The 22081-nt window shown below is 57.3% G+C and overlaps 1 protein-coding gene across 2 annotated transcripts in view; it reads left to right on the top strand.

Annotated features, from left to right (window-relative positions):
* Positions 1-347: 347 nt before the first annotated feature.
* Positions 348-22081, top strand: part of CAPN2 (calpain 2) — a 38152-nt gene continuing 16418 nt past the window's right edge. Inside the window, exons 1-4 of one of the 2 annotated variants that reach the window (XM_049112497.1) lie at positions 348-684; positions 4849-4918; positions 19974-20092; positions 21141-21274. In XM_049112497.1, the coding sequence (XP_048968454.1) occupies positions 448-684; positions 4849-4918; positions 19974-20092; positions 21141-21274 (560 nt within the window). In that variant the 5' untranslated portion in view covers positions 348-447. The remainder of the gene's footprint in view (positions 685-4848; positions 4919-19973; positions 20093-21140; positions 21275-22081) is intronic. The other variant, XM_025430732.3, reaches the window with a different exon arrangement.

Below are 22081 nucleotides of genomic sequence, written 5' to 3'. Positions count from 1 at the left end.
CCCTGCGTCCCCCCAGCTCTCCGAGGCCCGCGGCCGGCAGCTGCAGGAGGGCACAGCGGGGCACGGGAGCGCGGGGCCCCCTGTGCTGGGGTTGCCGCGGGCCTTAAACGAGAGACCGGCTGCGGAGCCGTGGCCACAGCGCTGGGGCCTAGGTGGTGGCGGCGGATCGAGGTCAGGGACCTCCCTGCCCCGGGGGCCGCCGAGGGGACCTGGCCGCTCCTCCCCGCCCCGCGGCCCCAGGCCCCAGGCCCCGCCCCCAGCAGGAGGCCCCGCCCCCAGCAGGAGGCCCCGCCCCCACAGGAGGCCCCGCCCCCCGAGGCCCCGCCCCCGCCGGGAGGGGGCACCGCCTGCAGCGCCGCCGACCGCAGTCCCGCCGCCGCTCGCCCGACCAGGCCGCGCCCCTGCCGCCCGGGCCCCGCTCGCCGCGCCCCGCAGCGCCCCCGAGCCATGGCCGGCATCGCGGCCAAGCTGGTGAGGGACCGAGAGGCAGCCGAGGGGCTGGGCTCGCACGAACGGGCCATCAAGTACCTCAACCAGGACTACGGGGCGCTGCGGGACGAGTGCCTGGAGGCCGGGGCGCTCTTCCAGGACCCCTCCTTCCCGGCCATCCCCTCCTCCCTGGGCTTCAAGGAGCTGGGGCCCTACTCCAGCAAGACCCAGGGCATCGAGTGGAAGCGGCCCACGGTAGGGGGAGGTGCGGGGGGCCCGGGGGGCGGGGCGGGCGGGCGAGCCGGGAGGGGGCTGCGGGGAACGGGGTGGGGGCGGGGGGGTGAGGGGGCGCGGGGAGGGGCCCGGCGTGGGGGGGCGCGGGGAACGGGGCGGGCGTGGGTGGGGGTGCTGGGAACCGGGTGGGGGCGCGGGGTGCGGGGCCGGGCCCCTGGCGGGCGGAGCACACCCAGGTCGCGGAGGGCCCCGAGAGCGCGCTCCTCCCCGTTAGCCGGTCCGCAGCGCAGGCCCGGCCCCTCCCTGCCCCCGCGCTTCCCGGGGCGGCCCGGCGCGCCCTGCCCTCCGGGGCCGGGGCCGGGGCCCATAGCAGGCCCGCCAGGGGAGCCGCCCTCCACCCCACGCGGGGGACCCGGGGGAAGCTGCTTGGACTCCGGGGGGGACATGGTAGGGAGGAGGGTCCGCGGGGAAAGGAGGGGGAGGCAGTGTCTGACCAGGAAAAGTCAGGCTGCAACTCGGCTTGCGTCTGCCTTAGGGAGGAGGGAAATCCGCATTCTGGGCCTTTTGTGAGGAAGGATCTCTCCTGCGGTCGTGGTTACATTGACCCAATCAGAGTTTCTGGTTTATTTTTCCACTTGGGAGTCGGCCAGACATCCGCTTACTTACCCTGATGATTAACAAGGACAGGGGTGATGCAGCACTGAGGCAGATGCTCCTCCTCACTGCGCTGGGCCACAATCCTCCCTGGGGAGCCTCGGGGGCCCCCTCCAAGCTCCCTTGCCCTGTCCACCCCCACACCGGGCCGGGACAGGCCTTGGACACCTTACTCCCTCTTCCTGTTGTGAACCACTGCTGGCTCCCCCTGACACTTCACCGGCTTCCCCCAACAAACCTGGACAAGGCTTCCTGGGAACCCAGCCTCTCGATTCCTGACCTGAGAGTAGGATTGCTGCCCCTTGTCCATGCCTCTGGACCGCCTGGGCCACCTGTTCCCCTACATCCAGCCTGTAGGCAGCAGGCGCAGTAGAAATGCCCTCGGCGGGGTCCCCAGCACTTGAGTTCATTCCTTGCTAACCTACTGAGTGGCCCTGCCTCCGCTTTTTAGCCTTTCTACTTCCATTTCTTCATCTAAAAGGAGAGGTGTTGCTAAATATTTTCCTCATTTATTATTCTTTATCTTTTACGATTCCTCACAGAGCCCTGCTATCTTTCCTCAAGTGTTTTTGCAGCTTATAGACATAGTTAGGTATTATCTGTCCTTCTCCCTGAACTGCTGGGCCCTATGTATCAGTCACCAGTGTGTCCCCAGAGGCCAGTTCCACCTCGTCCAGCAGTGTGTACTGAGCGTCTGTTATATGCCAGGCGCTGTCTTCAGTGTTGGGCTCATCGGTGAACAGAACAACAGTGATTCTCCGTGGAACAACGGAATGAATGACAGCAGGTCGTAGTGCACCTAAGGGAAGTTGTGGTTGTGAAGGTGACAGATGAGAGAGCGTATTCACCTGACATGAGCACAGCGCCTCACAGCTTAGAGTGAATTTGCACACTCTGTCCCTTGTTCTTTGATTTACTAAATAAGCACTTACTGAACACTTACTATGTGCCAGGCATGGTGTGTCTCGTTTTTGCCTCCTTAGACTTTAGGGCTGGTGACGGGAGGCAGGTCATCCAACAGTTGGAAATACCAGGAGGGTTTCCACCCCTGCTTAGGGGGAGATGCTGTGAGCTGTACAAGTGTCAGGGGGACGCGGGGAGGCTGTTACATTCCCACTCCACTGTGGAGGAATGGAGGTTCCCGGAAGCTAAATGTTTGCTCACACAGGTGTCCAGGGAGGAGCCAGAACTCTGTCCAGCCTGTCGGTGTACAGAGCCCCCGGCTCATGGCTGCCCTCGGCCTCCGTCCTACCCTCCCGGACACTGCTGTGCTTGGGGTCCAGGAAGGGAAACACAATGTCCCCAGATTTGGACACAAGACTTTCATGGATCCACCATGGGAAGGTGGTGCCGAGTCAAACTGCTCTATGCTGTGGACTCCACAGTGAGGGACCCAAAGGGACGAGTATCATCTCTTTCAGAAGACTGTCTAAAAAGAGACAGGGAGTGGTGGATAGGGCTGTGGGGTTTGAGAGGCTGTGGGGTGTGTCATGAGTTGAGTCAACAGGGAGGAAGGGGTGAAAGCCGGGCAGACAGGAGGAGTTGGTGAAACAGGGTCCTGAGGAGGGAGAGCAAGGGGTGGGCAAGCTGGGCTGGCTCCTCCCCAGAGAGGTGTTTCCTGATCTCACTGCTGCTGCTGCTGCTGCTGACTGGCCCTGGGACTGAGAAGGGACCAGAGTCCCTGGAAGGCGCAGTCTCACTCTGGCAGGGGTGCAGGGAGAGGGCAGGGGCAGCAGAGGCAGGCAGGGGTGGCAGGGGCGGGCCATGTGAGTCCTAGTGTCCCCTGAGAGCCCAGACCTCTGTGGTGACTCACTTGTTCAGCCTCAACCCTGCGTCTCCTGCCTCTGGGTTCAGGGACTAGTATCCCCTTGTTTGTCAGTGACTATGGTAACAGGTGATTTCCGTGGAGTGCTTACCAAAGCCACCTCCACGGTCATCTCACTGAACCTCCAGAACACCCTGTGGTCGGTACACTTGTCACACCATCCCCATACTACAGTTGAGAAACCAAGGCCAAGAGAGGTGGAGGGACTTGCCCGGGGCTAAAACCTGTTCAAGTGGCAGAGCCAGGGCTCAGACCCCATTGCCAGAACCCAGAGCCCAGGTGCTCACCCTCTTCCCTGAACCCATCACATCCCTGTTTACTGGATGTGTGCAGGCTTGTGTGCAGGCCTCAGAGGGCCAGTCTGGGCTTTGCCTTCTTTGAAGAGGCTGCCCAAGGTGCGGGAAGGTTTCTGAACCAGTGGAAAATCCTGCTGGGGGATGAGCCTGGCACAAGGAGGAACGGCAGCATGTTCTTGGGTTCTCGGCACCAAGCCCAGTGGGTCCGTCAAAACGCTGCATGGGTGGTTGGCTGGCAGGCTCAGTTGCTCAGCAGAAACACATTCTCATTGTCCCGTTATCCCCAAAACAGAGCAACCTGAGCAGGGAAGGCACAGTGCGAAGCCTGAAAGGAATGTGCTCTGCTGTAGATTGAGGTGCAGGGCCAGGGCCGGGGCCCAGGGCTGGGGTCTAGGCCAGAGGCAGGCCCCACCCGGGAAGGGCTTTTGCTTGCCCGAGAGGGGAACACCGCGGGGTGTGGGGTGGAGCACCTGCAAACTGAGGTCACCAGAGCTGATGAAAGCCCAGATTTATGCCTGGCTTCCTCTGTGGCTTCAAAATCAGGAAACAGAGAGAGAGGGTGGTGGAAGGGGCCAGAATTGTTCACTGTTGGCCGCCAGCAGGCTGCTTGTGACACCCTTAGGGTTTTGTTACTCATCAGTTGGAGGCAGTGCAGGAGCAGAAAGAGTACGCGCTCTAGGCCAGTGAGCGCAAATCCCAGCGCCGCTGTCTGTGACTTAGGGTCAGCTCCCCATGGACACATTGTTTCACATCTTCTATCCCTTGGCCTATTTCTTCTCCCATAAAATGGAGACAGTACCCATCTGTGTTCCTGGGAGGGTTCCATGACATAAAGCACCACGCGCAGCCTGGCTCTGCAGCAGGTTCCCAAGCACAGATGCTGCCAGTATCCTGGCCCGGTGGACCGATTCAGAAGGCATACCTCACTCACCAGCACCTCTAGATGGTGCAGAGTCCAAGTGTTCTGGGGCTCAGAATCCCAGAGATGACCAACGGCTGGGCTGTGAAGGAGGGCTTCCTGGAGGAGGTGGCAATGAGTCTTGAACTATGGTAGGAGGTGAGAGATCAGGGTGGGAAAGGAATCCCACGAAGACAAAACAGCTGATGTGCAGGACTGGAGAGGGGCTGAGGGGGCGGCCCCAGGGGTGAAAGGATCACACACCTGGTGGAGAGGCAGCTCCATGCCTCTGTGGCTTCAGATAGCAGTGAAATGATGTAGGCTGCAAGCAGTGCGGGGCGTTGGGGCTCCACGGAGCAAGGTGCAAGCAGGACCCCATGGCAGCCTGTAACTGCACTGCCTTCCCCAGGGGGCAGGGGCAGGGAGAAGGCATCTGGTGTACCTCCTGGGAGCTGAGGTATCCTAACCACACAAGCCCGCGCCTGGTGGTTGACAGTGGGTTTCATTCCCAGGAGATCTGCGATGATCCGCAGTTCATTGTTGGAGGCGCTACCCGCACGGACATCTGCCAGGGAGCCCTGGGTAAGTGACAGCACCTGAAATGGGCTTGCCTTCCTCCCTCCCAGGCAGCCTGATGATTTCCAATTCCAGAAGCTTCCTGGGATTTCTGCTCCCCTGAGGGCCCCCTTTCCTCCCACCCCCCTGAGCTGGTGGTGGAGGGTGGAGGGGCTTCTGGATTCCGGCCACCCCTTGCTCTAGGAAGCTCCTGGGGGCAGAGTTGGGAGCAGCCTGTGATAGTCTGTGGGCTGAGGGCCAGGGCAGAGGAACTCCCCAGGCCAGTGACGGCACTGACACCTCTGTTCTCTGGGGCTCCGGGGCCCAGGGATGGTGACTCAGTGGGAGGGAAGAGGAAAGTCTCTGCGCCCGCTGCTAAGCGGAAGTCAGAGCACCAGGTTGTCAGTGTTTGCAAGACAAGCTCACCATGGTATCACAACAGCAGGGAGCAGTGCTTCTCATCGCAAAGGTGCTTGTGATGTTCATTTAAACAAGACGTATGAGGGAGGCTGAACCGTGGGCATCTGCAGCCGAGCTCCTATCTCCTCCTGGACACAGTGCCGCTGAGACTGGACCTGCAGGGTTTCTGGCTTTACTGTGAAATCTCCCAGGGCTTCTGTGAAGTCTTAGCAGTGGGCCTGGAACCCTTAAGTACGACGCTCGTAGAACCCACTTGAGATAAATATGAGCCTGTGGCCCCTGGAGTAAATCATCTGCTCCCATAAACCAGAGATGTGTGTCCTGCCATCAGCTTCACTTTGTTCCCCAGACTAGTCCACCAGTAACAAAATCGATCACCTGGAATCGGACTTCCTTTCCTGGCTTTGCACAGGTTCCGATACTCAGAATAATAACAGCTAATATTTATTGAGCAAATACTGTGTGCCAGACACTATGATGGCGACATCTCTATGGTGCTGTGATGATTCTTATTTAATCGATGAGGACACTGAGGTCCTGGAACAGCAGTGGAAATGAGTCTGGCATACCGGTGCGGACAGCGTGACTCCAGGGCTGGGCTGCTTGTAGAAGGGGGGCCTGGGGAGTCCCTGAGCGATGTCGGGGGCAGCTGTGTGAATCAGTAGGCTGGGCATTCTGGGAGCCCACAGGAAATACCTCTCTGAGAGCAGGACCAGCTGGCCTGAGCCCAGCCTGCGTGTGCAGATGCCTGAGATGCACATTCTTACCTGCAGAGAATCCCCCCACCCACCCCTGTTTCCTTCCTGCTCCTCCACAGACAATAGAAGCCCAAGGGTAATGGGAGTTAACAGGCCTGGAAGTTGACAGAAGCCTTAGCCAACCCAGAGGGGCTTGGGGGAGACAAAGAGGTAGCAGCTGTCACACTTGGCTCACCCTCCATGCCTGGCCCGCTTGGCTACAGGTGTGCCCTCCCCCACTTGGCTACAGGTGCGCCCCCACAGCAAAGCACACTAGAGTGGGGACAGGCAGGAGGACCAGTGGGAAAAGCACCTGCTCTCTCCACCACTCACTAGCCAATGTGTATGGGGGTGGGGGGCTTGGGCAGGTTACCCAAGCTCCCTGAGACTCCATCTCCTCCTCCATAAATGCAAATAGCAGCACTACGGTCGACCCTGGAGCAGCGTGGGGGTTAGGGGTGCTGAAGCCCCACACAGTCGGAAATCTGCATGTAACTCAACTCCTCCCCAACTTAGCTACTAATAAGTGTTGTAAATAATTTTTATTTGTTTTTTAAAGACTTATTTATTTGAGAGAGAGAGAGCATGAGCTGGGGGAGCAGGAGGCAGAAGGAGAGAGAGAGAAGCAGATTCCCCACTGATTAGGAAGTCTGACACGGGGCTCAATCCCACAACCCTGAGATCATGATCTGAGCTGAAACCAAGAATCAGATGCTTAAGCGACTGAGCCACCCAGGTGCCCCTGTAAGTGACTTTTAGATTATTTATATTATAATTTTTTAAAATCATTTTTATAGTGGATGGCTTTGAAAATTGTAACAGGCTTTATTTTATAGTAGAGTGTTAGACTTACAGAAGAAGTGAGGACAGTAAGAGAATCCCATACACCCCACAGCCAGATCCACCATCTCACTCGGCTCTGGCGACAGTGCCGAGCACCTGTTACAGCTCATGAACCAGCACTGACACAGCACCGTCCAGATCTCCTAGCTGGTACTACTGTCCTGTCTCTGCTCCCAAGTCCCATTCAGGGACCATGCTGTGTTTAGTTGTCTTGTCTGTGTGGGCTCCTCTGGGCTGTGGCAGCTGCTGAGTCTCCTTGCTTTTTATGGTTCTTGTAGGATGTTCCTCTGTTGGAATTTGCAGGTGCCTATAGAAAAAAAAATAGTGCTTGTACTTAAAAAAAAAAAAAAAAAAAAAAACAACGAAAACAGGTCTGAAAGTTAAGTGCCCACTTGTTTGGTGGAGAAAGTAAATAGATCCTCTTCTGTACTGCAGTCACTTCTTGGCCAGCCCCATCCTCCCCGCCCGCCGTGGTCTCTCCAACAGATACGTGGCCGTCATGACTCATTTCCTCCTAGCCTTCCTTCCATCTATAAATACTCCTTCGCCGCTCTCCTCCCGCTCCCTTCCACTGCCTCTGAGAGCTCACAGAAGCCTGGAACCCTGCTGCTTTCCCCGGGTCCCTGTCCTGCCCTGGCTGCCCCAGCCTTGGCCGGCACACAGGCCTGACCTCCTGTCCCCAGAGAGCAGAAGCAGCAGGAATCTTCCCCCTAAAGACCACCCCCGTTGTTGCATATATTTGTATTTGAGGCCCAGGAATGCTAAGAGGGGTTTATGGGGCTCCCCCCCTCCACTCTCCATGGCCTCTGGTTCACGCTGTGACTTGTCCAGGGGCTCCCTGAGCCCAGAGCCAGGCCACACTCCTCTGGCCTCTTGTCTGACATGGGAGTTGGATCAGATTTTCCTAAGGCCCCACTGCTTCTGACATTTTGTGACTCTGAAGTATGCTACCCGCTGCTGGCAGCCCCCCACCCCCTGAGGGGCTCCGCTCATGTTTGTCCCTGCTCTGTGTTGGGGGAGCCTTGCTCAGATCAGCCCTCAGGAGTGTCAGCCACAGGGGGACCTGGCCAGCTGCTGGCGAGGGGCCCCAGGAGGAGGGTGGTCCACACGCGTCGGGGGCCTGGCCAGCAGGCGTGCACTAACGGAGAAGGAAGTGGTGTCCTCACTCCCACGTGGTGGCACAGGCCACGTGTGGAGTGGTACAACCAAGGAACCGAATTTCTAATGTAAATATAAATGTGAGGAGCTCTGTGTGCCTTGTGGCTACAGCAGGGGCGGCACCTCAGACCCTGGCGCATGGGAGTCCAGCCTCCCTGCAGTCTCCGGAGCGGGGGGGACTGGTCCTCACAGGCCTGCGTGTGTCCAGTAGAGCCAGCCTGGGCCCACCTGTAAACAGCAGGGGCCAGAGTGAGGATGTACGTGGGTGTCCATCCTGGCTCTTGGCTTTGGGCTCCCTCCTGGAGCCTCCGTTGTCTCATCCACGAACTGGGGTGAGAGGGGCACCTGTTGCCGGGCTGAGGCTGAAGGTGAACGCACCTGAGAACAGCTATTAATAGCTGCACATTGCCAGCTCTGGTCCCGTGAGCAGGTCAGGGGACAGGGGTAGCAGGTGTGGTGCCCGTTGTTGGTACCGGCCAGGTCGGGCTCTGGGCCTTGCCCTCAGCAGCCCCCGGAGGTGTGGGAGGGACAGGAGACAGGAGCTGGAGGGGCACCGTGCGGACTCCTGCGCCTGCCCTCCCCCGAGAGGCTCTTGCAACATGCCCTCAGCCAGAGCTCCCTCACCCCCCTGTACACAGGAAACAGAGGTGATCCCTCTCCCGTGGCTGGGGAACTGTGTGACTTGGTTTCTCTGTCCATCTGGGGTCTGGATCAGCATGAAGAGCCCATTCCTCTTGGGCCACCTTGTAATAGGGGTCTCCTGCCCCCGGCTGCCTCCCACGGGGAGACTTTCGTCCACAGTTCAACACTACGAATGCCACCAGCAAGTCAGGAGATTGGTGCTCTCCTCCTGGGGGTGCATGAAGGCACCGCGACCACAGGAGGTCGGGGGCGAAAGGCCATGGGTAGGACTGAGCCACAGCCCGTGGAGCCAGGGAACCAGCATTGGGGTTGGGGGGCTTCCTGCTGGTCTGGGACCCGTTGGGGCTTCTGTCCCTTCCTTCAGGCTGCCTAAGCCTGTCCCCTGTGCTGGAGACCTGTAAACACCAGTGTGTCAGGAAGGGTCAGGTGTGGCCGAAAGCAGCCTCAGCATCTTGGTCTGTTTAGTGTTGATGTAGCGTCGCCAGGAAGGACAAGGAACAAGGCACTGACGTAGTGAGACCGGGGCCAGCGGGACAGGACCCAGGACAGGGCTTTCCACCAGCATTCCTGGCCTCTGCCCACTGTTGCACCAGCCCCCACCCAAACTTGACAGTCAGAAATGTCTCCAGACATCACCAAGATCTCCTGGGGTGGGGGAGTCAGTGGTGGAAAGCCATCATATGCTGGAGTGTGCAGGGGGAGGGTGGGGAGGACAGTGGTGGGTATTAAAGGGGGGTAAATGAGGCAGGCTCATGGAGGCAGGCAGGTGGAGGAACCAGTGGCGCGCAGTCAGGGCACATTGCTGGGATGTTTGAACTTGTGGGAGGGGTTCCCGCCCTTCCCCCCGGGCACTGCTGCAGCAGAAGAGGGGCTGTCCCTGCTTCTCAGAGGGTGCTCCTCTGCAGGGCTGGTTGTCCCATCAGCCTCCTGGCACAGGTGTGTGGACCGCATCCCGGGCCCTGGGGTGCCCTGGGCACAGCAGACTGACTGGGCACCCTCCCAACAGGGCAGGCTGCTACAGCCAGCAGGTGCATCTTACTGCCTAGATCTCAGGCAAGCAGATTCCATGAGGGGTGCTGTCTTGCTCTACCTGTGTCTAGCATCATAACCACTCCAAAATCAGCAGCTCAAAACAGGATTTTCCTGTTCACTTCCACAGGTTTGAAGGATGACCAGGGTCAGCCCGGTGACCCAGAGATCCTCCTGCACTTACAGCCTCTAGGCTGGGGCTGGGGTCGCATGTTTGGCACCTGGGCTGGAGGCTGGGTCAGCTGGGGCTCCAGGGTCCCTGTGCCCCTTAAGTGGCCTCATCTGCAGAGGCCTCCAGTTAGCAGATCTTCTGGGTGCACGTCCTGAGAGACACCCTAGGAAGCTGCCTCTCCTTTTGAGATGGAGCTTCAGAGATCACGCAGTATCCCTTCTGCCAAACCTTCTCCATTGAGACCCCCTGAGGCCGGCCCAGGTCCTAGGAGAGCATGTGAAACCAGAAATGCTGTGGCTTCCATTTCTGGAAGATGCCACAGGTCCTCCTTTAAATAATGGCCTTGTCCTTTGCCTGTGGTGACCCAAGGCAGCTCAGACACCTGCCCATCATGGTTGGGGGGCTGTGTTCCCAGGGACCCCCCAGCATGCAGGACAGAGGGGCATTCAGCTGGCTGGGCTCCCTGGCTGCAGTGTGGGGACATTGGAGGCAGACAGCAAGGGGTGAAGAGGAGCCCCCAAAGCTGGGACTGAGCCCCAAGGGTGACAGAGGTGGAAGGCAGGTGTCCAGACAGGGGACACAGAGTCACAGTGGTCCTCTAGAAAGTGGTGGCATTTTGTCTGAGCCATGTCCTCCATGAAGAGGTCGCGTGGCCCACACCATATGCCCCACTGTGACATGGGCCCTGCCCTCCTGAATCTTCCCTGCTGGGACCCGCCGGGCAGCCACGCTCTCCTGAGCTGCACCACCAGGGGTCATGGGTTGGAGACAGGCTCCTGGACTTCCCACCTCACTTTCCTGTTGGCAAAGGGACACTGTGGTGGGAGGAAGCACACGACTGTTCCTGTGCTCTCCTCTTGGAAATACTCCATGGCCACGAATACTAGTAAACAGCCTGTCCAGCTTCCTGCAGGGCCCCAGGTGACCTCAGCCCACCCCCACCCAAGGTTGACCTCCAGGACGCAGACAGAGGCCCAGGGTACACAGCCCTGGAAATTTACTGACATGGCTCTGTATGAATCTACCTTTTCAGAAGAGGCTCTGCACCTCTAAAGAGCCATTCATAAGGCCACCGGGCATGCTGTGTGTGTGTGTGTGTCGGGGGGGGGTTGCTGTGTGCCCCGGGTGTTCAGGCCGAGGCCAGGAGGAGGGTGAGCCCCGCTGGAGACACTTCACGTTTGTCCGGCTAGGTCCTGGAGGCTGGTCCAGAGGGCAAGGTGGTGCCTGATGGCCCCAGAAGACTACCTGTTCCTCCTTTTCCCAAGCAGGGGAGAGGGGGGTCCAGGTCTGGACATGGACGGGCTTCCCTGGGGCCCATGAGCGCCAGGGACCTCGTGATCCCAGTGGGCACCGGCGGGCACAGGGAGGCTGAGAGGATGTCGCTCAGCAGGGGTTGAACAAAGGAATAAACTAATACGTGACCTCTCCCTGCCTTAGACACAAAATACATAGGTGTAACTTCTGTGCAAACACGCGCCTCAGGACACACAGGGAGCAAGTGGTCATCCACCTGCTGAGTTGGGGCAAGGTGCTAGTGCAGCTCCCTCCCCTCTGCGGGCACCACCACCACCACCACCCAGACGCTTTGTCAGCTGTCCTCCTGTCTGGGACACACACCTCAGCCTGAGCATTCACCCGTCCTGGGTCCTAACCCTAACTGCTCCCCCTAGGAAAATGCATATGTTCACATTCGTGCAGAATTTGCAGTTTGGGGTTCGCCACCTCTGAAGCCCATGTTGGCTTTGATCCGATCCTAACAGCATTCGGACTATCTCCTTTCACAGCTGAGAGGGCATGGCGTCAGAGAAGTTAAGAAATGTATCCAGGTTTACACATCACAATCAGGATGGGGATTCAGATCCGGGTCCTCTTGGCACACGTCCTGTGCTCATATGCACCACCTCCGGTTGGGCCTGCTAGGTTTGCCCTGTGCCTGAAGCTGGGGACGGCTAGCTCCACCCCCGTGAGCCTGCTTCGTCAGCCCCAGCCTTACTTGGGACCCCTGTGCACCCAGGCTGACCAGCGCCCTGCTCAGAACACCTGGGGAAGGGGGGGACCTCTGTGCCAACCCAAGTGAAAGAGAGGGCGAGTCTGTCTTGGCCCTGGACACCCCCCACCCCGCCCCGGGCGATTTCTATACTGCTAGCTTCCTAGCTGCCCCCACCCGGCCTCAGACACTTAGAACCTCTCCAGAATTCCCAGTCCAAGTCTGGTCTCCATGTAGGATGGGGACTCTGTCTTTTGCTATGGGAATTAAGTCAAGGTGCAGTGTGGGGTTTTGGGTGGGGGATGCAAGCTCCTGTACGCAGCTCCTGTTTGACCAAGCACACGGCTGTTGGGGCACCAGGTGGGCTTTTAGGATAGGAAGCAGGGCAGAAAATTACCCCCCACACACGCCTGGCTTCTCTGGCCTATACCAGTTGAATGTCTTCCAGCACAGAACAGAAGAACCAGGAGTCCAGCTGGGTGTGTGGGGGGAGCCCAGACGTGGGAACAGCCAGTCTGGAGCCTATGGTCAGACCTGCAGTGGGTGTTTCAGAAACCTCTGGGCAGGGCCTCATCTCCTGTGATGACGAGCATGGCTGGCAGCTCTGACCCTTGTCCCTGCCCATGTCTGGGTTGCTGGGCGAACTGAGGCAGGCAGCAGGTGCACAGGGCATCCGAGCTTTAGACGAAGACGGCAGAAATGTGCTGGCGTTGATGCACGCCTCACCTCAGTGACCCTCCCCGGATGCATACAATAAGGCCATGTCTTGTAAAGAAAAACCATGGTTCTGGGCAGCCCGGGTGGCTCAGCGGTTTAGCGCCACCTGCGGCCCAGGGCGTGATCCTGGAGACCCAGGATCGAGTCCCACGTTGGGCTCCCTGCATGGAGCCTGCTTCTCCCTCTGTGTCTCTGCCTCTGTCTCTCTGTGTCTCTCATGAATAAAGAAATAAAATCTTAAAAAAAAAAAAAAGAAAGAAAGAAAAACCATGGTTCTAAAGAGAAAATGATATGAAAATCTAGAGAGAAAAAAGACACAGATGCTATCACAGGACCTCAGCTGCCGGAGGAGGTCTCTGCATTTAGGGCAGATGCCGGACGGCCGGGAAGGAACTTTACCCAATCCCAGGGAAGATCTGGCTCTGCGCAGTCCAGCGCCGGGAGACCCTGGGCAGCCAGGCCGGCAGCAGATGCACCCTTCCTGACCCCAGAAGGACTCCAGGGCCGAGTCCACGGAAACCGTGCCCCTCTCCCCCAAAGTCACCACATCATTGTTGGGAAGCTCTGAGAAATCGCCACTCTTGACCTGCTTCGCTCTGCATCTCCCATGGAAATGCACGTTTCTGTAGAAAATGTTTCTCAGGGGATAGCCGTTAGTTTCTAGCACACATTGGGGGTCACGGGAGTCCATCAGAACAGCTGATGAGCTGTTCTTATTGACGACAGACCCATTCTGACAGGGACTTTACGTAAAATAGTAATATTCACTCAGAATAGCTGCTATTACGCTGTTGTCCTCACTCTAAGGGGGGACATAGCTGAGCAGTCCGTTGAGGACAGTAAGCTAGGGTTGATGGTAGGAGAAGCACAGTCGAAGGACACATAAAACAAGCCTCCAAGAGCAGCTTCAGTTGATGAAGACAGGAGTCGCAGGATGGGCCAGTGCAATGCTCCCCCATATTTGCTCCCATTTCTCTGGTTTTCTCCTTTTTTGGCTGCATCCGACATCCTGTAATGTGCCAGGCTGTCTTACTGAGCACCTAGTCCCAGGCAGCGGAGAACGTCTTTGATTCTTCTGTGGCCGCGGAGAGTCTCGTCCTAGAGGTGGCCCCTAATTTGTTCCCCTAGTTACCTGCGGACGACATGTAGCTGTTTCTGGTACGACCAAGGTTCAGGAAATAACCATCTCACCTACCTGCTGCTCACCTGCCTGCTGCTCACAGGAGTGTGTCTGTAGGGCCAACTCCTGACCCGGAACCACGGGGGCACATGCTCTATGTTTCCCCTCCGTGCTTGCGGATGGGTGTGAGAGTGAGTCTCCCACAGCTGCCTGGGGGTCCCACATCTTGTTCTTTGCCATCCAAAAGGTAGAAATGGTGCTCTGTGGGTCCACTTCATGTTTCTTTCATGATGAGTGAGGGTGAGTACCTTTTCATGCCTGGGGTTTATTTATTTAGTTATTTTAAATACTCTCTACCCCTCAATGTGGGGCTCGAACTCACAACCCTGAGATCAAGAGTCCTGTGCTCTTCTGACAGAGCCAGCCAGGCACCCCTCAGTATGTTTGAGATGTTGGTTTTTCCCTTTTCCATGAATGTTTTATATCTTTGTCCATTTTACTATGGAGCTCTCTTTATTTACTAGAAACGTTTACATGTAATGTCTGGGATCTGAGTAACATATTTTTCCTCAGTTATTTTTTCCTTTGATTTTTTTATCATGATTTTTTTATCATGTAGATTTTTTTTTTTTACTTTAGCATAGTTAAGTTTATCATTTAAAAGGTTTATGGCTTCCAGGTTACAATGTGATAGCCTGTCTCCACTCAGATTATATTGGAATTCCCCCGTTGTCTTTTCCAGAATGCCTATGGATTTATAAAAATACTGTATGTATAATGTTATCATAATGTAAACATACTAAAATGCAGATAAGATATATGGTATAAATACATAGGCAATAAACATGTAAATAAAACAAATGGCTAGATTTTCCATATTTATGTGGGAATATGTAAATAATATCTTAAGCATATACTTAAGATATATAATGTTAAACGCCTAAACATGAATGTTATTCCATTTAGAATTTATCCCTGTGACAGGATGAGCTAGAACTTGATTTTTTTCTAGGTGGCCACTTAATTGTTCCAATTCCACATGTGAATAATGAGTGACTGCACTAAATTCCTGTGTGTGGAATGATTTCTGAACTTTCTGTTCAATGCCATGTATCTGTATTCTCATGCACAAGTTTTGCACTCTTTTAATTATTGTGGCTTTATGCCTGTTTTAATACCTGTTAGAGCTAGACTCTCTTCCTTCTAGACTTTTTTCTGTGTTTGATGTTTAATTTTTCCTTAAAAACTTTAGAACAGCTAAGTTCCCAATGTTAAATATCCTCTCACTATTTTTGTTGGAATTGCATTGCGTTTATAGACTAACTTAAGAGGAAATGGCATTTTTACGATGATGACTTTCTAGCCAGGAATCTGGGCCACATTTTAAATGGGGTAAATGATTATCTGAGCCTCTCCAGGCAGGATGGCGCCCTCTGAGTTAGTTTGGGGTGAATGGCTGATGAGAGACAGATGGCAGTTGGTGAAGTCTTGAACACCTCTGGCCATACACGCTGTGTGTTGGAAGCCTTCTGAGATCCAGTGAGGTAGCATAACCAGCTCCCTGGCAGGAGAGGCCCTGATTTAGGAGGTGGAGTCGGTGTTAGAATTCTAGAACTGGGTGTGAGTGGATCATGCCCAGATGCCACCTCGAGGGAGCCGTGCCCGGGGTCAAGGGACACAGCTCAAGTCCAGCCCAGGAAGAAATACTCTCTCCACACCCTCCTCCCTCCCTGTGACTCCCCACACCCTCTTTCCTCCCTGTGCTCCCCAGGACTTCCATTGGCCAAACCCACCAGCTGCCAGAGGCACTGGGAGCCCATGATCTCATCCAGGGGGGCCAGCTCGGGGGTAGAGGGCAGAATGAGGGTGTGCACTGGACATGGGGAGGCAGACGACTCCTCAAGACGGTCACCTCTGCCCTGAGACAATGGATTAAGTGAGGACAGGTCACCAGCGGTGACCGAGTGTATGTAAGCAAACACTGCAGCTGGCTTAGGCTTTATGGTGCGCTGCTCAGGGACAGTCCCGTGTGGTCTGGGGGGCTGCCTGCCCTCACTTGTCTCTTGCAGTCAGATAATTTAAACCCTATAGAACTGGCACACCGGCGTCCTTCCAAGCCCATCCATGTGGCAGCTTTCCCGGGCAGTCCTGGTCACTGAAGGACACTCTCGCAGGCTTTCCTGAGCTACACCAGTAGAGTGGCAGGCAGGTGCGTCACCATCCCTCCTGTCCCGAACCAGCCGGGTTGTACCCAGATCCTGATGCCACTGGCCTGCACGGGCTCTCTGGGTGCGGCTCCAGGGACTTTACCCAAGTCACCTCCCCAGAAGCAAGTCCAGGCAGGACCGTCCAGGGCGGGAGGGCTATTTGAGTCATTTGGGGGCAGATAGGAGCTGACCTTGACAGAGGGGATGGAGGATCTGAGGCTGGAGCAGGAGGTTTTGGGACAGGTATCCCGGGGTGGTGGGGAGAAGGCCCCATGTGGATGAGGTGTCCAGGCGGCAGCAGGGTGCTAGTGAGCGCACTGTGCAGCCAGACACTGAAACAACCAAGTCTCCTCTCAAAGACAGAGTCCCCACCACCAAATCCTGTGAATTAGGTGCCTTGGAAATTGGCACCTGTTTGCAAAGGAGACTGTGTGGGTCACACAGTAAGAGCTTTGCTCAGACCCACCTGACGGCCACGTGTTACGGGGTCTTGGGGTGAGTCACAGGCCTCCCTGGGCCTCCTGTCCTCAGGTGTGATGGGCTGACGGCACCCACCTGTGTGTTCTGTGATGAAACGAGAGGGCCACGCAGGGATCTTGGTAGAGCTTGGGGCCTAACTCATAGTGAGCCTCACGGATGGGACTAGCCCAGTGCTTGATACTGAGCAGCTCACTCAAGCAGGGGTGAGTAAGGAAGACAGGTGCACTCTGCAAGGGAGAGTCAGGGAGTTAGGGTACAAAGTAGGATTTCTGGTGCCTCCAGCTTAATGGACATCAGATCAGGATGCTGTTCGGGGACCTCCCAACCTTGAACCCACAGCCTGGAGCACCGATGGGAACTGTTTCAGGTCTTTGGCTATAAAACACTCTGGCTCTCGTTCCTGCTTGTTGGCTGTTTTTCTGGTGGCCTGGGTTTGATGGTGTGATGACAGGCCACCATCCCTTGTCCTGGTGAATCACGGTGCGTCAGGCAGCATCGAGTTCTTCTGTCCCATGAGCCCATGGCCTGAAGGGGTCCAGGAGGCCGGGTACCCCTTAGTTTGACATTTGAATTGCAGTTGGATACTCCAAGTGGGGTCTCTCCTTCGCTAAAGGAATCGGACGCCCTTGAACCAAAAGAAATCTCCAGCAAGGTTCAGTTTTGAGACAAAATCCAGGGTTTGACTTAGATGATATGCTGGCGAGACCTGCCAGTTACCGGGTGTACATGCCCCGCCCCCCAGCTTCAATTTCTTCACCCCAGGAAGGCGATGACGGCGAGGGCAGTCGTGTCAGAGGCTCACAGACAAAGGTGCAGCACGTTCTCTGTGACCTATGGAGCGTCATCCAGAACGCTAGCTGCTTGCTGTGGCTACGGGCAGAGGCGGGGGTGGGGACCGGCCCGTGAGTACTCTGCTCCTCCCACGACACGCGACTTCAAGCAAGGAACTCGACCCCTCAAAGCCATGGTTCTGTCATCCAGCTAACGTTCTGGGATGATGGGCCCTTTCAGAGGAGCCCGTAGGTTGAACCAGCCAGGCTCCAGGAGAGCAGCCATCCGCAGGGCAGGGGCGGCCAGGGGAGACCGAGACCACGGCACGAGGCCACTGATCTCTGGGCCTGCTGGGGAACGGTAATCCGAGCTGGGTGTATGGCCAGCACGGACCTAGATGTGTGGTCCTGATAAACACGACCTGAAGCCACATGACCTGCATTTAGTCATGGCCCAAGAACAGCTGTGACCTCATGGCCACAGAGCAGGTGACCGGTCCTGCACTGATGCTGGGGACCCAGGGAACGCAAACCAGGAGGATATTGGAGTGGCCACCTTGTGCCTGCAGCCCCAGCACCCTGGGCAGCTCTTCGGCGACTGCACAGCAAGTGTGGGAGCTGTAGTTTTGGGACTCTGTCTCCAGGATCCCTACACTTGGGTCCACTTTGTCCACAGGGCTTTCCTCCTCCTCGAGTTGACAGACTCAAATCCCAGCGTTTTGCAGGATGCCCAGAAAAATCTCAAATTCACTCAAGAAGAATAAGAATCACAGGCATTTGCAGGCTTCCAGAGAAGGCCCAGAGCCATGAGAGGTTAGGGGAGGGGATCTCGTGACCCCAGGAACCACCAACACGTGATGGGTCCATCCTCTAGGCGGGAGAGCGAGATGCTCAAAAACGTCCAGAAGATGGTCTGTTTTATTGACCAGGCAGCATGTGGGCTCAGGACAGGGAAGCCCCTCTGCGTACACTTACATCCCTGTGACTCCTAAAGACTCCCGCTGCCATGTTTCTCTGCAAGCTCCGTGTTGTCAACACACCCAAAGGTCTCTACTTTGATTTCCATAAAGGCCTGCTTGGCCCAAAAGGCTGTCTCTGAGATCTGATGGATGGAAACACCCCCTGAGCCATGTCCTACTCCTACTGACGCGGAGACGTCCATACTCCTCACAGAGCATTGAGAGGAATAGATGAGGTAATGACCTCTTCAGGGTAATGACCCTGAAGCTCCGAGGAGACTGGTTGGCACATCAGAAGGTTCAGCAAGTGAGGGCTGGTGCCTACACTGCCCGGGCACTCAGGAAACGGAGGTCATCCATTCAAGTGGCAGGAAAGTCCATGGCAGAGCAGGCTGCAGGTGTGGCTTGATTCGGGTCTCCAGTGATGCCAGCAGGACCTGGTTTCTAAATTCCTTCTACCTCCCAGCCCCTCTTCCTCTGAGATGGCCCGTTCTCAGGCGGGCTGCCCCTCCCACGGCAGCAGTAGACTGTACATCACTGAGCCGATGCAGCAGACATTTGTCCACTCTTGCCAAAGCCCCCGTAAAGGTCTCAGTGGCACCTCACAGGCTCTGGCTGGGCCACAGAACCTTCTCCAACCCAACCACTGCAGGTGGGACAATGTGATGCCTGGGTGGCCACAGGCCTGCCTCTGGAATTGGGACAGGGTCCACACCATGGAAACATTGCAGACTGAGTGTGCCGGGCAGCTGGTTTCACAGAGGGATGTGGGGTTCCCGGGAGGAGCACAGGAAAGCCAAAGCTGAGTCCCCAGCACCGCTGTACCCACTCAGCGCAGGAGCCAGAGGATTCGTTTGCCCTGGTCAGGTTGGGGCCTCAGAGAGCTGTGCGCACCATCCTTTCTGAGCATCAGCAGGACAGTCCCGTTTAGGAATCATCAGGACACCAAGGGGTGGACCAGAAGAGAAAAGAGCTCCGTGACCTTCAGTAGCACCTGCAAGAGGCCCGTCCCTCAGTAAACGTAAATCCAGCGATGCACATGAACTCATCCAAGGCTGTTTCCTGTTACCGCCTTGGGAAGTGGTAGGAGGGTGCTCACTCCTTTAGCACAAACTAGATTTCCTCAGCCTCCCCCGGAGCCTCCATCGGTGGCCTTGGGAGGTAAATGCGAGCCCCCCACGGCACACTGTTGCTGCCCACGGCTCGCTTCTAACCGTGCAACAGGGTCGCGGTGCTTGCGTGCTGAGCACCTGCTGCCGGAGCCGCAGGCATATCAGAGCTTTGCCTGCTGCCGTGCTGCCGTGACCGCGTGGTCCTGTGTGCCACAGGGGGCACTGCGGCTGCGGGGGGCCCGTCTGACTGTCCTTGTTCTTGTGCCCCTTGTGCGGTGCCCTCCCATACCTCAGAAGTGACCATCCATGTGCTCTTGCCCAGGGGAGCAGCTGGACAATGCACTTCTCTGACCCTGGAACCTGCTCCCACCCACTCAGGGACATGCAGGACACCCTGTGTGGGACCTGCTGGCCCGCCTTCCCCTGCCCCTACGCCCTCCTCCCTGCCGACCGCTCCCCACCTCCACCCGTGCTCCAGAAGTGTCCCTCATCATTTCAGAGGCCCCTGCCGTGCCCTCCGTGGCTGAGCTGGGAGGACAGCATGACTGTCACAGGTCTTTCCAAGAGTGAGTTCTCCTGCCTCCGTCTGGGTCACCCAAACCCTCCAACCTGCCTGTCCCCTGGTGGCTTGTCCACAGCTTCAAGCTCCTGGAGGCAGGACGAGGTGTCCAGCACCAGCATCCTCCTGGCACTGAGCCCCCTGCTCAGAGCTCTGTGCTGTGTCCACAGGTGACTGCTGGCTGCTGGCAGCCATTGCCTCCCTGACCTTGAACGAAGAGGTCCTGGCTCGTGTTGTGCCCCCGAACCAGAGCTTCCAGGAAAACTATGCAGGGATCTTCCACTTCCAGGTGAGTTAATGTTGGCACACACTTCTCCCCAGTGGGTCCTGGGGGACTAAGACAGGTCCTGGGGGGTTCTGAGGTTGGGTCCCGGTGGGGGGGAGCTGAGGACGGGCTGGGGGTGTTGCTGAGGATGGGTCTGGTGGGGTTCTGAGGATGGGTCAGGGGGATTGCTGAGGATGGGTCCTGGGGGTGCTGAGGGCGGGTCGGTGGGGGGTGCTGAGGATAGGTCTGGAGGATGCTGAGGACGGGTCCCGGGGGAGTGCAGAGGATGGGTCAGGGGGCCGCTAAGGACGGGTCCTGGGGTGGGGAGCTGAGGACGGGTCCCAGGGTGGGGGAGCTAAGGATGGATCCCAGGGTGGGAGCTGAGGATGGGTCCTGTGGGGGGAACTGAGGACAGGTCCCGGGATGGGGGAGCTGAGCACAGGTCCTGGGGGGGCAGCTGAGGACAGGTCCCGGCGGGAGGAGCTAGAATAGATCCTAGAAGCTAGGAACAGGTTCCCTGGCTCAGCCACGTTTATCAGATCCTGGGGTTTGCAAACCCCTAGGACCGTGCTGTCCTACAGAGGACCTGGAGAGGCTGCAGCAAGCTCTCTGGCCTGCTCCTGACAGGGACCCTGTCCCTGACGGGGAGACCCTGCAGGAATAGCAGTGGGGAGCCTCTTGAGACAGGCAAGGAGGGACGTAGTGCAAGGCACTCGAGTTAATTCCCAAGTTTCAAGCCTGTTCTGGGGTGTCTGAGTCAATGGCGAGGTACCACTCACTGTCCTCCCTTCAGGCTGGTAAATGAGAAGTCCTATCCTGAGAGCATGAGGTGCAGGCAGGGTGCCCGAGAGGCGAGTGTGGACAGGAGCTTCTGCCCTGGGCTTCTCAGCGAGGACTTGCCAGGAGGAGGAGGGTGGGAGGTCTCCTCCCGGGATGGGCTCACGGTGCCAGGGGCCGGGCAGGGAGGAGCCGGTGCCTCTGAGGCTGGGATCCCCAGGCGGCAGCCCGCCCACTGGCCCTTCCCGCAGCCCACCCCGGGCCACCCTGTCCTGTCTCTGTCCCCGACCCACAGTTCTGGCAGTACGGCGAGTGGGTGGAGGTGGTGGTGGACGACAGGCTGCCCACCAAGAACGGGGAGCTGCTCTTCGTGCACTCTGCAGAGGGCAGCGAGTTCTGGAGCGCGCTGCTGGAGAAGGCCTACGCCAAGTGAGTGAGCGTGAGCGTGCCCTTCCCTCCAGCAGCCTGCCCCAACTGCCCTGCATTCTGGAAGAGACGGGTGGTGGTCAGGAACTACCTGTTCCAGAATTGCGCTCTAGATTCAAGGAGTGAATGCAGGTGGGGTGCCTGGCCGCATCGCGCCTGGACGGGTGATCGTGCTCACCCTGCGTAGACACACGCACAGGAGCCGGTGTGGCGCAGACTGGCCTTGAGAAGGACCCCTACGTGCTTGGCAGGTCAGATCACATTTTTGTCAGCTAAATACCACAGAGTTTCTACTACTGGGCAGAACCGTCCAGTGCAGAGGTAGAAGTCTGGAAGCTTGTGCAGAATCTACGGTGTGCAATGAGATGTGGTTTCCCATGACCTCCCTGGGCAGGGAACCCCATGACCTCATCCCGACTGTGCCGCCCAGACTCTGCGGCACCCAGAGGGCTCCTGGCCCTTGCAGCCACTGCTGGGGAGGAGGGCCAGCCCCCCCAGCTGTGACAGTCGGGGGTCTGGGAGCCACTTCTCAGTCACTTGCCTCAACAGCACCGCTAGAAGCCATGGGACGCCGTGGGGCAGGAGGGTGGGAGGAGCAGCACTGTGCGTGTGCACCTGGAATTGCTTTTGTTGTGGAGTTGTTGTCCTTTAAGCTTTAGATGCCAAACAGCCAATGAGCAGCCCTGCCCTTTGCTACGAGGATGTCCAAACCATGAGTACGGGGGGTCGGACCAGATAACCACCGGTCCTTCCACCTGGAAGACTAGATTTGCTGGAGCCCAAGCCGAGGGAATCCCGAGTGGACGGTCC

This window comes from Canis lupus, chromosome 7 (assembly GCF_003254725.2).
Source record: "Canis lupus dingo isolate Sandy chromosome 7, ASM325472v2, whole genome shotgun sequence".
NCBI lineage: Eukaryota > Metazoa > Chordata > Mammalia > Carnivora > Canidae > Canis > Canis lupus.
Note: the sequence above shows the minus strand (reverse complement) of the source record. Positions and strands in the feature narration are given on the sequence as shown.